The sequence below is a fragment of the Scyliorhinus canicula genome, chromosome 16, assembly GCF_902713615.1.
Source record: "Scyliorhinus canicula chromosome 16, sScyCan1.1, whole genome shotgun sequence".
NCBI lineage: Eukaryota > Metazoa > Chordata > Chondrichthyes > Carcharhiniformes > Scyliorhinidae > Scyliorhinus > Scyliorhinus canicula.
In genome coordinates this window covers 62,007,550-62,024,030 of record NC_052161.1, presented here as the reverse complement: position 1 = coordinate 62,024,030, position 16,481 = coordinate 62,007,550, and the positions used below count along the sequence as shown (strand labels likewise).

General features: G+C 47.6%; 1 protein-coding gene across 2 annotated transcripts in view; it reads right to left on the bottom strand.

The window, feature by feature from the left end:
- The window catches only part of rnls (renalase, FAD-dependent amine oxidase), a 228,119-nt gene that overhangs the window by 196,717 nt on the left and 14,921 nt on the right, over positions 1-16,481 (bottom strand). Inside the window, exons 3-4 of one of the 2 annotated variants that reach the window (XM_038822373.1) lie at positions 13,236-13,381; positions 5,629-5,781 (exon numbers count right to left, since the gene is read on the bottom strand). In XM_038822373.1, the coding sequence (XP_038678301.1) occupies positions 5,629-5,781; positions 13,236-13,381 (299 nt within the window). The remainder of the gene's footprint in view (positions 1-5,628; positions 5,782-13,235; positions 13,382-16,481) is intronic. The other variant, XM_038822374.1, reaches the window with a different exon arrangement.

Sequence of the window (16,481 nt, the reverse complement as noted above, 5' to 3'; positions counted from 1 at the left end):
ATCCTGATAAGAGAATCACAAAGAACACCACACACGAGTTTGTCATTCCCTTTACCACTACTTTGTTTTCAATTTTTTTTCTTCAAACAAGTCCGCAATTATAACTGTTGCATAGGAAACAATTCGCTTACATGGGGAGGGTTAGTGTAACCTCACCTCAGAGAGGCATTCCTTTTCTTCATGAAACCTCTCCCGACAGTATTTGTTTAACAAAGAGAACCTTGGCACCATGCAATCAAAAGTGCAGCTGAAACTCTGATGCTTTGTGATCAGACAGCTGACAACACATATAAATCTCTCATTCCCATCGCTTGACCCTTTGAAAATATACAATATTTATCCACTTACTTTTAAAGAGTCACAGATTAATTTTTCAGGAACAATGCAGGACTCACCACTCTCATCAATTGCTCTCCATCCACATCACTCTCCCCCGCCCCACATCATGCTCCAACCACATTTCCCGACCCTCTCTCAATTCTCCTTCCTTCTGTATCCGTCCCAGGAAAAAAATGTCTCCCAATTCATCAACAACAGCACTTTAATAATTGTAACTTTTGGGTCAGGCGGTGCTATAGTGATATTGTCACTGCACAAGTAATCTAGAGACTCGGGGTATTGTTCTGGAGACCCAGGTTTGAATCCCAACATGGTAGATGGTGACATTTGAATTCAATAAGTAAATCTGGAATTAAAAGTCTATTGATGACCAAGTAACCGCTGTCGATTGCCGTGAAAACCCATTTGGTTCACCAATGTACTTAAGGGAAGGAAATCAGCTGTTTTTACCCGGTCTGGCCTGCATGTGACTCCAGACCATCAGCAATATGGTTCACTCTTAAATGGCCTCTGAGATGCCACTCAGTTGAAGAGCAATTAGGGGTGGGCAATAAATGCTGGTGAAGCCTGTTACACCCCGATCCCATGAATGCATTTATTAAAAACTGCCTAGCCATTCGCTTTTCTACAGCTACCATTCTGCTCATCCTCACTTCTATTTTTTTTTCTTTTAAAACATTTTTCCAATTAAGGGGGAATTTAGTATGGCCAATCCACCTACCCTGCACATCTCTGGGTTGGGTTGTGGGGGTGAGACCCACCCAGAGACGGGGAGAATGTGCAAACTCCACACGGACAGTGACCCGGGGCCGGTACTGAACCCGGGTCCTCGGCGCTGTGAGGCAGCAGTGCTAACCACTGTGCCACGGTGTTGCCCACTCACCTCCACCTTTAATGTTCTGGTACCCACCAAACCATTATTTTGCCTGGTTTGCCCTGGCCTTCAGCTCTGCTCCTTTAGGTCCAAGGGGTGTAGGCTCAAAAGGGTATGTCTTTAATCATTCATCACCAGGCCTAGCTGGACCACATAAAGCATGATCATGTTCTACTTTCTGCAAATAACCGCAAATTATTCCAGGATTAATCTGGAATGAAAAGAGAACACCTGCTTTATTTTGTCTTAAGAAGAACCAACTTCTTAAGGACCTCCCCCTTCCACCTGTACCTCCAATAAATGCCACTAAGACTGGGACCACCTGATTAACTGCCTCCGCCACTCCTCTCCTATCCTCTAGCCCGCCGAACGACTGTTGAATTAGGAGGTTCATGCTTGTACTCTGTAACTAACTGTGTAATTAAGTAATTATAAAAGTGTGTGGAGATTGGCGCCTGTTCTATAAGTCACCAACTTGCTTTCTCTATTAGAACTCATGGCTCCAAGACATTCAGCAGCACTCTCCTCTCTCATGATGGTTTTATTTATCCTCCCACCATAGCCACCCTGCCAGTGTCCTTATTGTTGCCCGTCAGCCAGCTAGCCCAAGACTGTCGCCACACACCTCAAGGATGAAAATCCAGCCTATCAGAACTGCTGGCGGGGATATCCAGCATTGACACATGTTGCACTGTAACTGGTTTCACACCAGCTGGACACTGAAAAAGTGGAATCCCTTCTAGCTTTGGTACATGTCCGACACAACATGCTATACATGCAAATAGACGGTTGCACGGTGGCACAGTGGTTGGCACTGCGGCCTCACAATGCCAGGATCTGGGTTCAATTCCGGCGTTGGGTGACTGTGTGGAGTTTGCACGTTCTCCCCATGTCTGCGTGGCTTTCCTCTGGGTGCTCTGGTTTCCTCCCACAGTTCAAAGATATGCAAGTTAAGTGGATTGGCCATGATAAAATTTCCCCTTAGTGTCCAGGGATGTGCAGGTTAGGTGGGGTTACGGAGATAGGGTAGGTGAGTGGGCTTAGCGGAGGGTGCTCTTTCAGAAAGTCGGTGCAGACTTGATAGGCCGAATGTCCTCCTTCTGCACTGTAGGGATTCTAAGATTCTATGTATGCCATCAATGTCACCCTACACTATAGGGAAGCCTGCATTCATTACAATGCCCCATGCTCGCTCCACCTGACCCTCTCTGCCTAGAAATGTATTTGACTGTCTTGTTATACAAAGCGACATGTTCAAAACATCACATGTTGCAGCCATGAAGGGGCCAGACACATAAACTGCAATGACCAGGGCCACCTTCACAACCATTGGCAATGTTGTCCTCACTCTAATCTGCAGATGCAGATCTAGCTGCAGCAGGTAATAGATTGTACTGAGCACCTCCTTAGTGAAGCAGAAATGTTTGACACATTGAGAAGTGTCCCCTGAAGATCCTAGGAAGATATGTTCTCCATCTGAGAGTCCTATCCCGATCAAAGAACAAAGAACAATACAGCACAGGAAAAGGCCCTTTGGCCCTCCTCTGGTCAACTTATCCTCTTCTGCATCACCTCTGCTCATTCTTCTTGTCACATGACAAGAGCAAGTGAAAAGACCGCGCTCATGTCTTGGAGCAAGTGTTTTGTCGAGAATCCTTGCAGTCGGGACCACCACCTTCAGCCACACCACACCCTGTAGATTTCAGCAATGTTAAATAACAGTATGGATCTCCAAAGACTTCCACAAACTCAGCACAGCCAACAGAAATCAACCAGCAACTAAACTGATAAGTATTGAGGATCCCTATAATTATCGCTGGTGTAGGATCCTTCCTGCTGCTGAGCACAGGTTCAGCTGTGAGAGAATTGAGCTCCAAAATGGCACCACTGGTCTACTCTGCATACCTGCCAATGTCTTACTGAAGATGAAGTCCATAGAAGGCTGCACCAGTAGTGTGCGAACACCATTTCAAAACCAGAACACCTTTACTCAAAGGAAGAAGGGAGACAAAAAACAAGTAACTAAAGGCCAGTTAGCTTAAGCTCCGTCATTGGGAAAATGATAAGAATCCATAACAGAACATGATAAGAATGTCATAGCAGAACATTTAGAAATGCATAATATAATCAAGCAGAATCAACGTGGCTTCACGAAGGGGAAATCATGGCTGACAAATTTATTAGAATTCTTTGAGATGGTAACAAGCAGGATAGATAAAGGGGAACCAGTAGATGTGATACTTGGACTTCCAAAAAATGTTCGATAAGGTGCCACACAGAAGGCAACTTAATAAGATAAGAGCCCATGATGTTGGGTGTAGTATGTTAGCATCGATAGAGGATTGGCTAACTCATAGAAGACTGAGAGTTGGGATAAGAGGGACATTTTCAGGATGGCAATCTGTAACCAATGGAGTGTCTCAAGGATCCGTGCTGGGACCACAATTATTCACAATATATATTAATGACTTAGATGAGGGAAGTGAATGTGTTATTTCCAGGTTTGTAGATGACACAAAAATAGATGGGGCGGCAAGTAGTGAGGAAGACACAACGAGTCTACAGAGGAATATAGACAGGTTAGGGAAGTAGGCAAAAACTTGGCAGATGGAATATAAGGCAGGAAAATGTGGAGTTATAAACTTTGGGAGGAAGAATAAAGAAGCTGAATATTATTTAAATTGAGAAAGACTGCAGAAGTCTGCAGGACAGAGGGATTTGGGGGACCTCATGCATAAATCACAAGAAGCTAGCATGCAAGTTCAGCACCTAGTTAGGAAGGCAAATGGAATGACGCCCTTTATTTCAAAAGAGAATGGAATATAAAAATAGGAAGTCCTGCTAAATCTATACAAGGCCAAGGTTAGACCACATCTGGAACACTGTGAAAGATATATTGGCCTTGGAGGCAGTCCAGAGAAGGTTCACTTGATTGATCCTGGGTATGTGGAAATATTCTTATGAGGAGAGGTTGAGTAGATAGGGCCTGTACTCACTAGAATTTAGAAGAATGAGAGGTGACCTTATTGAGACATATGACCAAGTAGGTGCTGAGAGGAGTTTTCCTCTTGTAGGAGAGTCTAGGACCAGAGGGCATAATCTCAGAATAAGGGATTGCCCATTTAAAACAGAGATGAGGAGGAATTCCATCTCTCTGAGGGTTGTGAATCTGTGGAATTCTTTTTGATATTTAATCATGTAAGGGAATCAAGGGTTATGGGGATAAGGTGGAAAAGTGGTTTTGAAGATTATATCAGATCAGCCATGATCTCATTGAATGGCGGAGGAGACTCGATGGGCTGAACGGCCTACTTCTGCTCCTACGTCTTATGGCCTAATAAGACTGCATTATACAAAACCCAGCACCAAGAGCCTGGTGAATTAATGCTCCCAATTATTTTTCATTCGTTGAAGAGGTACTTCAGGTTGGATGTGCCTTCAGGCATACGGCCGAACAGACTGACGAATTCCAACTCATCTATTTGTTATTTAAGATAACCTAGAGGATATTATTTTCCTTGTTTGGGGATAAAGTGCTAAAAGTGTCAGAGGAAGATACAGCATTTGCTAAGTTTGATTAAAATAAGCTAAATTGTTTGTGCCATTTCGAGAGAAAGATGGTTCTAAATGTTTTTATCTTCCTACAATAAAGAATCCTATGTCAGGGGAAAGGAATAATTAATGAACTTTGGAGGAAATACAAACAATAATGAACTTTGGTTAAGTTATTGAGTGACAGATCAGACTCTATGGATAGTAAGATGGATAGATGTTACCGTTACATAGATCTTTCTCACAATTCTCAATATGTCCTTGCAGCTGAAGGATTTGTGGAACTGGCATTGTTAAAACAACCGCATCAAACATTTCAGAAGGTGCTGACATGCTGCAGACTTTCAAACAAGTGCCAATTTTAAGAGAATTACATCTGCCGTTAAAATTGACAGTGTAATCACATTAGAAAAGATTACAATTAAAGATTTGTTTCATTTTGAAGGCTGTAGATATCAGAATTCTCAGGTATAGATTTTCTTAGTCCAAAACTTTGGTTTCATCAGTGTAGTTAAATGAGTCTAGCTGTTATCAGTCTGCACCTCCTTCACTCCTGTCTATCTCTTTCTCACACACCAACACATGCACTGCCCTTACAGGCATCTGTAGCAATTTATTTGAAGTGTGCATTATAATCAGGTACACAGTTAGCTGACTGAGGTCATTTGCAATTTCTGAAAACTTTAATGGCTGAAGTTAATGGAGCATTAAGGGAGAACCAGTGAGAATGATAAAAAATCAAGCATCAAGTATTCATGCACTTCACAAGGGCTAGAATTACGTCCAAGTCTAAGGTGGCGACAGAAATAGCGACGGTGATGGAGAGTCCTAGAAAGACTTCCTTAAAAGATAATGGTACTCACAATTCTCAATATGTCCTTGCAGCTGAAGGATTTGTGGAACAGGCATTGTTAAAACAACCGCATCAAACATTTCAGAAGGTGCTGACATGCTGCAGACTTCCAACTTGCCTTCTTTCAGGTTGATGTGGGTGACATGGCGATTATAAAACACATCTGCTCTTGTGTGGTTTGTGGAAGTAATTAGAAACAAAGAGTGAGAGGATGATAACGTGTAGAAAAAAAGGACAGCAGTGTGATACTACATATCGTACTTTTCATTTGTGCTTTTGAAATAATTTGATCATTTTTAAAATAAAGCTTTTTCTAACAAAAAGATTGAAGCATAATGTGAAGCTCCTCTCGGTATAGCTGACCTGTGGCCTGGGATCGAGCAACAATCCTAAGACTTGGGTGAGTGCATTACCAAAAGCAGCCCCCAGTTCCCCAATGACACTACCGTTCAATGGAGGTGGCGGCCTCTGATTGCCCGGCAGCTCTTGGTGAGCTGGACCTCTGCGCCCAGGGTCCGTGATCTTAGGGAATGCCCGCTGCTGATCTGACAAGTCCGTGAGTGGCATATGATGTGGTGAGCCTTCCCTAAAAGAGGAGATGTAGGGTGCTCCAGCCGGAGGCCAGACCCCCATTGCAGCCATTAAATTTTGCCCCAGGCGTGGGAAGCGTCCGTTTCTTCCCCTCTCCAACCTACTCACATTTTGACCTTTTTTGTCTTTGCTTTGCGACACTGTTACAATGAAGCACAACATAAGCTGGAGGAGCAGCCCCTCACCTTTTGATTAAGTACTTTACGGCTTTGTGAACTCAACATTGAAGTCAAGAACTTCAGATCAAAATCTTTGTCTTCATCTTTTTTCAGGTGGCTGCTGATGATTCTGTTCACCTCCTTCAGGCCATCCTTTGTTACTTTATTTATCCCATTACCATCACCTTTTGCCTTGCGCCATCGTCCTTTTTATCATTTTATCTCTCATGCCTTGCTCTCGAGGGTGTTCCCTTCTCTTATGTTCTTCCCTTGCGCACTTTCCCAGCATTTGAACTTGCCTAAAACTTTTTACATCTTTAACATTTTCCAGTTCTGATTAATCGACCTGAAAACTAACTGTTGCTGTCTACACAGACTCTGGCAGAGCTGCTGAGCATTTCCAGCATTTTTTTTGTTTATAACAGTATTCCAAATATTTGTCTGACCGAAGTATTATAGGATTTAAGGTCACGTTTCTCTGACCTGTACTCATTTGTCTATATAGGTCGGCATTCATTGGCTATGTCAGCTGCTCGCTATAGTAACTGGGCATGTTGAACATTCTGGGCAGAAACCTACCATATTTTTTCAAAGTGTCGGTTCCGGAGAGAAAACCGGAGAGGATCCCGCCAACGGGATCTTAATATTTAACCTCTTTAACAAAGTGTTTTTTTTTCAATGTGGCTCACACCGCGCTCCTGCTGGTCTGCCTCTGATACGTTCACTGCGGGAAAACGTAATCTATAGTCAATGGGGCGCTCCTTTTAAACCTCCCCAGTAACACACCTCCAGCCTGAGGAGCACAGCACGGCAACACCCATGCAGCCCAAAGGTAGACCGGACCCTCAAGGTGCAGGCCCGCCAGGGGAGACCCGCTAAGGTAATTTCAGGTAACAGGGTGTGGAAGGCAGCAGGCCGCTTCAACCTCAACTGTGGATCCTGGGGATACACCTGGACATAGCAGGAGGGTAAGGAAGAGTAAGAAACTATAGGCACCTAGTGGGCACAGGGGAACTACTAGAATCGTCACCATTGTAATATCGCAGTTGAATACTGCACTTGGGCTGCACGGTGGCACCGCAGTCTCGCAGCATAAGGGGCCAGGGTGACTGGCTGTGTGGAGTTTGCGCATTCTTCCCCTGTCTGCGTGGGTTTCCTCCCACAGTTCAAAGATGTGCAGGTTAGGTGAATTGGCTGTACTAAATTACCCCTAGCTGGGGTTATGGGGATATGGTGGGGGATTGGGCCTAGGTAGGGTGCTCTTTCAGAGAGTTGGTGCAGACTCGATGCGCTAAATGGCCTCCTTCTGCATTACAAGGATTCTATTCTATTCTATTTTATTAATTAAAAATCACTTTATTCGCCAAACAGATTTCATAGAATTTACAGTGCACAAGGAGGCCATTCGGCCCATCTAGTCTGCACCGGCTCTTGGAAAGAGCACCCTACCCAAGCCCACACCTCCACCCTACCCCCATAACCCAGTATCCCCACCTAACACTAAGGGCAATTTTGGACACTAAGGGACAAGTTAACATGGCCAATCCAACTAACCTGCAAATATTTGGACTGTGGGAGGAAACCGGAGCACCCAGAGGAAACCCATGCACATACGGGGAGAACGTGCAGACTCCGCACAGACAGTGACCCAAGCCGGGAATCGAACCTGCGACCCTGGAGCTGTGAAGCAATTGTGCTAACCACTATGCTACCATGCTGCAGATCCTCCACTTTGTCATGTCATGGTGCCATCTCCATAACCCCCCGTGCACACGTGGAGTATGACTGCTGTAGCGCTACGCCTCTGCCCCTCCCACACAGTCGCTGCTGGCAGGGGCCCCCCAGCCTCACCCCCCAATTCCCCATGCATGGATGATTGAACCTCCCCTTACAACATCAATGCTCAGCTCACGCCTGACAGTATTCTCTAGTGATGAGGATGACAAGGGCTGAGAATGTGTTGAGAGCTTATCCACCTTGTACATAGGTGGAACAAAACACCAGCACCCTGATCTCAGAGGAGGCAGTAGCAGCTGAGATTTGTCATGACCACATGATGATCCCATTCATTGGCTGGAAACATTCAGCTGTCTGTCAGGCAGGTGTCAGACATTTTGCAGGGGATAAGAAATGTATCATCTGTCCTCACTGCAAGTTGTCATCATTCTCCTGCAGCATATGGCCAATTGCTTTAGCGTCCTGCCCTTGAATGTGGCCACCATCCCAATGATCACCCACGGGCACCTCGGTAGTGAGTAGATATCAGACCCCATGGTGGGAGAGGTCTTCACAACCTAGTCATCAACCTTGTCGTCAAACCAAGAGGCTATGGGGGCGTCACTACCCCTTCGCCCCATGTGAACTCTGACCTTCGCCCGAGTTCCTTCCTCCTCCATGGGTGTCCCTCACTGTTCTCCTCAACCTCCTCCTCATCCGAGGAGATGTGGCCATTCTCCTTCTGGTCCAGTTGCTTGCTCTGCTGCAGTACCAGGTTGTACAGAGTGCAACAGACCTCCATGACAGGGAACACCATCTTGGGGTTGTATTGGAGGGCACCCCTCGACCAGTCCAGGCACAGGAACCGTATCTGGAGTAGTCCAATCACCTGCTCGACCAGTGCACGTGTTGACACAGGAGCCTCATTGCAGCAAGTCTCGGCGGGTGTTTGTGGCTTCGGTATTGATGTCATCAGCCACCTCCTGATTGGTACCCTTTGTCTCCGGGGTGCCATCCCTCTGGCCGTTGCTCTCCCTCACAAATGGCTGGAATCTGCAAGTGCTGCAAGATGTAACTATCATGGATACTCCCCAGGAAATGGACACATCACATTCTGGACATTGAGGAAGTGGGATCCCTTGCCGTTCATAAACGGTGCCCCGTGCTGCAATGGTAGTGCAGAGACACGTGGGTGCAGTCGATGACACCCTGCACCTGGGGCATGCCTGCTATGCAGGTGATGCCCATGGCTCTGGTATCCTGGTCCCAGTCCCAGTTGATGTCCATGTGGGCTCTAGCAAATAGCTCACCTGTGACCTCCCTTATGAACTTGTGCAATGCAGACTGTGATATGCCGCACAGATCACCCTAGGAGCCCTGAAACGAGCCGCTAGCATAGGAGTGTAGAGTGGCAGCAACTTTTAGGGCCACAGGTGAATGAATGAAATGAAATGAAATGAAAATCGCTTATTGTCACGAGCAGGCTCCAATGAAGTTACTGTGAAAAGCCCCTAGTCGCCACATTCCGGCGCCTGTTCGGGAAGGCTGTTACGGGAATCAAACCGTGCTGCTGGCCTGCTTGGTCTGCTTTCAAAGCCAGCGATTTAGCCCTGTGCTAAACAACCCCAGGTAATGGGTTACCTCATGTCCTTGCGCTGCAAACTTTTGCATCACCTGACACAGGTGGTCCACCATCCTCCAGGACAGACGCAGTCCTCTCGGGCACTGGAGCTGTAACAACTGGAGGTAGGAAGTTCAACGCCCAAAAACCCGTGGTCGATAGTGTCTCCTCCAAGGCTCCACCATCTATGCCCACTGGTCCCAGAAGATCAACAGCCTCCCCCTCCACTGCAGGGCACTGGTCCTGGCCATGTGCAGCGGCAGGTCGATGTCGCTATTGCTGGTCGATCTCAATCAAAAGAACTGCCACCTCAACAGGCTTCATGATTCTCCAGAATCAAAAACCGAAAGGAAGAGAACATCAAAGTGGGCAATGAGGAGTCCTGACAATGCCCTGACCCACAGCCCTCTCAGAATCTGGGACATTTATCCATGCGCATCTCTCTATGTGAGCACCTTTCCACTGAGTCTCACTCCCTCCCCTCTCACACAATAGTCTCTTCACCACAGTTGCCCCTCTCAACTCCACCTGAATTAAGCACTTCAACACTGGGGAGCCATGTTACTCCCCCAAGGGTGAGGAGGGACAGCAGTTGAGTGCACTCAATGAACCTGCTTTTCTAACCTCACAGGGGAACAAGACACTACTGCCCCAACCCCATCCCTTGAATGGGGTGGCTGATGAGCAATTTCATCATAGCACCTTGCATTGGGGGCCACATTTGTGGCACCGCTCTGCTATGTAGATGTGAGTATGAGCCTTGGAGTTCATTGCCTGGGGTGTCTAGGCTTCCAACTATTTTGAATAACAAAAATAACCAAGTAAACTAAATCAAATAAACTGAGGGCAAATTAAAGGGACAGTCCCTTAAAGGGAAACTTTTGCCTTGAACAAAAAGTGAATCACAATTGAGACTAAAAACATCAAACCAAAATGTGATTCAAGGGGTCAAAAAAGGGTTACAAATTGGGCATCAATCAGTGGCACACTCATGATTGCAATTCTGACGAAATTGGCACAATTGACTTGTGAAAGAAGGATCAAGGAGCTGATTAGGCAACTGGCTTCCCCTTGTGACAGGTGAGGTAACCTGATGAAGACTGCTGGCTGCCAACTGCAGGCACTCTCATTCATCCAGCTCTCATGGGTTGTGGATTAAATGAGTCTTCCAACTTGAACAGCCAGAACTAATCGCTAATAATAATAATAATAATAATAATAATAATCACTTATTGTCACAAGTAGCTTATATTAACACTTCAATGAAATTACTGTGAAAAGACCCTAGTCGCCACATTCCGGTGCCTGTTCGGGGAGGCTGGTACGGGAATTGAACCGTGCTGCTGGCATTGTTTGGCATGACAAGCCTGCTGTTTAGCCCACTGTACTAAACCAGCCCCTCTCACAGCCTGCCCTCCATAACCAGTGGACTTGAACTTCCAGACAGCTCATGGCCTCTGGCTTCACAGTGCTGCCTGGGTGTGGGGTTGATTCTCACTACAGTCGGCCTCCCCCTTGTGTGAGGGTTTTCAGGCCTCATGATGCTGGATAAGTCTCCCACTTTGCTCAAGCAGCCTGGCATCTCACAGGACCCCACCCAAGAACCTCACAGTCATCCCCAGTGCTGACCCTATGGATTCACCTGCTCCCACCCACTTTCCAGCTGCCACTCTGGAAGGGCAATCCCTCAGCGGTGATATGACCACAATCCCAGCAAGGAGGGCATGGGAAGTGCCTGCACACCAGCTGCCAGATCCCTTTGAACCTAGAGGCTCGCAGACATGAAGGGCTGCGAAGGCCTGTGAGCAGCCCCACTCCCCCAAGGGGCCGATACTGACCTCCCCCACCCACCCACCCCGGCTCCTAGTTGAACTTATCTGAGTCCCCGATGTCCTCTGCCCTGGCCCCTCTGCAATTGGCTCTTTGGAGGGTGATGGTGATCTGCTCGCTCACCTCCGATATCCCCTTCAGAGATGCGATCGGTAGGTTCTCATTTCTGTACAGTTGTTGGGGCGACACAGCGGCACAGAGGCTAGCACTGCTGTCAAACAGCACTAGGGACCTGGGTTCGATTCCAACCTTGGATGACTGACTATGGAGTTTGCAAATTCTTCCTCCCGGGTGCTTCGGTTTCCTCCCGCAGATGTGTAGGTTAGGTGGATTGGCCATGATATATTGCCCCTAAGTGTCCAAAGGTTAGTTGGGGTTACAGGGTTAGGCCGGGGATTGGACCTGTGTAGAGTGCACTTTCGAATGGTCGGTGCAGACTCGATGGGCCGAATGGCTTCCTTCTGCGCTGTAGAGATTCTATAATTCTTTGAACATGCGCCGGCAACTGATTAATATTCATTGAGGGGGGAAATCTTGGCGGGAGGGCTTACTACTGCAATAAGGTTCCTCGTTGGAGATTTTCTCATTATGTCACTGGTGAGGGCCAGGAAAATTGGAAAAGGCAATCTCGCTGATGAGAACATTTCCCAATTTGCGTTGAATTGTCCACCCGTGTTTACCGTACTCGCTGACGGCTAACACAGGCTCAAAAACACCCCCTCAGTCCCCAAATAATACTCTTATATCATCAATACTCCTAAATAATACTCCTAAATAATTAATACTCCTAAATAATACTCCCAAACAATTAATACTCCAAAATAATACTCCTAAATCACTTTCAACGTCATCCACAGCTATTACAGCACCATTTTCCCCCTTTCTACTTATTTTCCATTTATTTGCACTGAAGTTATTTTTCTTCTCTGTAATTTGGCAACATGTTCAAGGTTTACTTAGCTTTTTACTGGTGCTTTTTTGTTAGAATTTGCTTCGAAATATTAACATTCTCACAAGATGTTCTGTCCAGTTGACAGGATATACCAGCTTTTTATAGTTACTGGTCGCCTGACAATGTAAGCTTTGACCTGGTGGTGTCATCACCCCATCTCTTATGCTCGCACTATGACCTAGAGCCAGTATTTGAATCCATCATCTTTTCATGGGACTTCCACTATTTGTACTGTTCTGTGATCCAGGGCCAACACCAAGCAGCCAACCATTTTAGAATTTCCCTTTCCAGTGCAGCTGGTTTTCCATGGTCTCACTGCTCTGTTTTCACAGCAACCTCAAAAGTAAAATAAAAGACACTTTAAAAAATGAAAAATGTTCTTCAAACAAGCACATGTGCTGCTTTTAAAATGCAAGGATGAGTGCTCAGTTTGGGTGCGACAATATTATCATTTTAATGCATTAACTGCTGACTTCTTCATTTAGCAAATTACTTTCTGCTAATATCTGAAAAGTATTCCGACCTATTCATTAATAGCTGGGCGATATTGATATAGCACGGTCACCTGAAATCCTCGTGGGTGCAGTAAGGACAGAAATTGGGGTCCTCGTAACTAGGAGCAAAGGATTGTCCTGATCTTTTTAAAACATCCAAAATCAGATAAGTTGGCACCCAGCCACCCTTTGGCAAATTAAGCAAAATGTGCATTAGCAAAATGGGTATGAAGACTAGTTTCACAATCTGGTTACCTGAGTCCGCGAGGTAATGTTTGACAAGAGAAGAAATCCCCCGTGGTGCTATGTAGTTGCAGATTCCTTTTTCTTTTTGTACCATTCCCTCCACAGGACTGAGCAATGGTTTTAAAATGTCACGTGAAAGCAATTCTTCATAAAAGCTACAAGAAAGAAAAACACAGCATCAACTGGTTAAATACTAGACATGCAAGTTTGTACAGTTTCCATTTTAGCAAACTGACTTAATTGGCTTGCAGCCAGAGGTCATCCTGAGCGAAGCTATAAATCTCACATCTGACCCATTACCAATGTGCTTGTTCCATTGATGCAGTATGACTCGCTTCCACCCCGACTGCTCTGGGAGCCCTCATCCATGACTCTGTCACCTCTACTCCTCATGTCTCCCCTGTTCCTCATCCACGTCTTCATTCTCCACAAATCCCAGCTCTGATTTACATATCCTTGGCTGATTGCCCTTTTCTTTCCCCTTCCCCACCCATGCCCAATCAATCTTGCTGATGATTGGCTCTCTTGTGAGCCAACTCACTGGATTTAAAATCTTCGCCTTCATTCGCAAAACGTTCCATGGCCTCATTCCACTTTATACCTCCACTCTCTTCCCGCCGTTTCAATTCTCCAATTCCAACCCTCTTTGCATTTCCCTTTCCTCTGCTGTAGAATTGGTGAGTTCAACCTCAGCCCACTCTTACAAAGATCCCTCTACATTTAAACCCAGGTAAATTGCTGGCGAAAATTCAGTGTCTTGGTTTCTGTGGTTAATGTACTTCACCTAATGCATGAACTGTCTGTACCGCCTGTACAATAATGTGACCCATGACCTGGAAGTGATGATACGGGCTACTTCCAGGTACTGTACTGGAACCCCGGCGGGCTCCGCCCTCACCGGGGCCATATATAGTCCGGCCAACTGTGGGTGGCACTCATTTGTACAGCCAACTCTGGCAGGCGTGTTCATGGATATTAAAGCCTAATGTTCACTAATTCTCAAGGTCTCACAGTGACTTAACGGGATCACAATTTAATATCCATCGACAGCATCATGGAAGCTGCTCTAAAGCCAGATAAGCTCGAACTCGACGCACGCGCATCAGAAGCCAAGGAGATCTTTGAACATTGGCTCCGCTGTTTCGAGGCCTACCTCAACTCCTTCACAACGCCTCCCACTGAAACCATCAAGCTGCAACTCCTCCACGCTTGGGTGAACCATCGAATTTCTGTGATGATCGAGAAAGCGGCCACGTATGAGGCAGTGGTCACAACCCTCAAGGCGCAGTTCGTAAAGCCTGTAAATGAGATGTACGCCCGACATCTCCTCACAACTCGCCGTCAACGCGCTGGGGAATCACTAAATGAGTATCTGGAAAAACTGACCCTACTCGCGAGGAACTGCAGCTACCGGGACGTAACCGTGGAGGAACACATGAATCTACAGATCCGGGGCACCTACATGGCTGGGGTCCGATCAAACTACATCCGGCAGTGCTTGTTGGAAAACGGGACCACTGACTTGTGGGACACGGTAAAGCTAGCTAACTCATTAGAGGTGGCCAGCCAGAACCTCAGTGCGTTCCCCGAGGACCCGGCGAACCCCTCGTGGACGCCATCGTCGTGACCCCCGTCGGACCCGACTACGTCGCGGGCCTGTGCCGCGTGGCTGCCAGTCCAGCCCCGGGAACCGCAGTGCTACTTCTGTGGTCAGGGTCAACACGCCCGGCAGTGCTGCCCAGCCCGCACAGCGACGTGATGAGACTGTGGGAAAAAGGGACACTTCGCCAGAGTCTGTCTGGGCCGACCTAAAGCCCCGAAATTGAACGCTCACCAGGCCCGACCCGTGGACTCACAGGCCCGCAGACCTTGCAACGTGGCTGCGTTCCTGCCCGGAACGCCCCCTTCAGACGCGTCATCAGCCTCGTGCGACTCGTGGGGGCCGCCATCTTGCCCACCGATTCCAACACTGACCGACACATGTGACCGATGGGGGCGGCCATCTTGGTCACCATCTTTGACCCAGCCCGACACGTGCGTCTCATGGGGGCCGCCATTTTGTGACCCCAACACCACCAACCACGCTGGCTACCCGCAGCTGGGCGCAGTTACCCTCGACCAGTCGCAGCCGAAGCACTTGAAAAACTCAATGATGGTCGTCCGGATCAACGGGCACGAGACCCCCTGCCTTTTCGACTCCGGGAGCATGGAGAGCTCTGTCCATTCCGACATGGTAAGACGCTGCTCCCTTCCCATATACCCCGCATCCCAAACCATCTCCTTTGCCTCCGGATCCCATTCCGTCCAGATCGGGGGGCACTGTATCGCTAACCTCGAGATGCAGGGCGCCGAGTACGCCCGTTTTAAGTTGCAGGTCCTCCCTCACCTCTGCGCCCCCCTACTGCTTGGATTAGACTTCCAATGCAGTCACCGAAGCCTGACTCTACAGTTCGACGGACCCTTACCCCACCTCATGGTATGCAGCCTCACGACTCTCAATGTCTCCCCCCCTTCGCTCTTTGCGAACCTCACTCCTGACTGTAAGCCCATCGCCACCAGGAGCAGGCGGTACAGTTCCCAAGATATGGCTTTTATCAAGTCGGAGGGCTAGCGACTATTGAGTGAAGGGATTATCGAGGCCAGCAACAGCCACTGGAGAGCGCAAGTGGTGGTCATCCGGACCAGATGGTTGTAGATTACAGCCAGGCTATTAACCGGTTCACGCAACTGGATGCGTACCCCTTCCCACGCATTGCGGAAATGGTCAACCAGATCACACAGTACCGTGGGTTCTCAACGGTCGATCTGAAGTCGGCCTACCACCAGCTCCCAATCTGCCCGGAAGACCGCCACTACACTGCCTTTGAAGCAGCCGGCCGACTCTTCCACTTCTTCAGGGTCCCCTTCGGTGTCACTAACGGGGTCTCAGTTTTTCAGAGAACGATGGACCGAATGGTGGACCAGTACGGTTTGCGAGCTACATACCCGTACCTGGACAATGTCACCATCTGCGGCCATGATCAGCAGGACCATGACGCCAACCTTCAGAGGTTCCGCCAGGCCGCCCAATCCCTCAACCTCACTTATAACAAAGAGAAATGTGTTTTCCGCTCTACCCGACTGGCCATCCTCAGCTACATCGTGGAGAACAGAGTCCTAGGGCCCGATCCCGACCGTATGCACCCCCTCACGGAGCACCCCCGCCCACAGCCTCAAGCCCCTCAAACAATGCCTGGGGCTGTTCTCCTACTATGC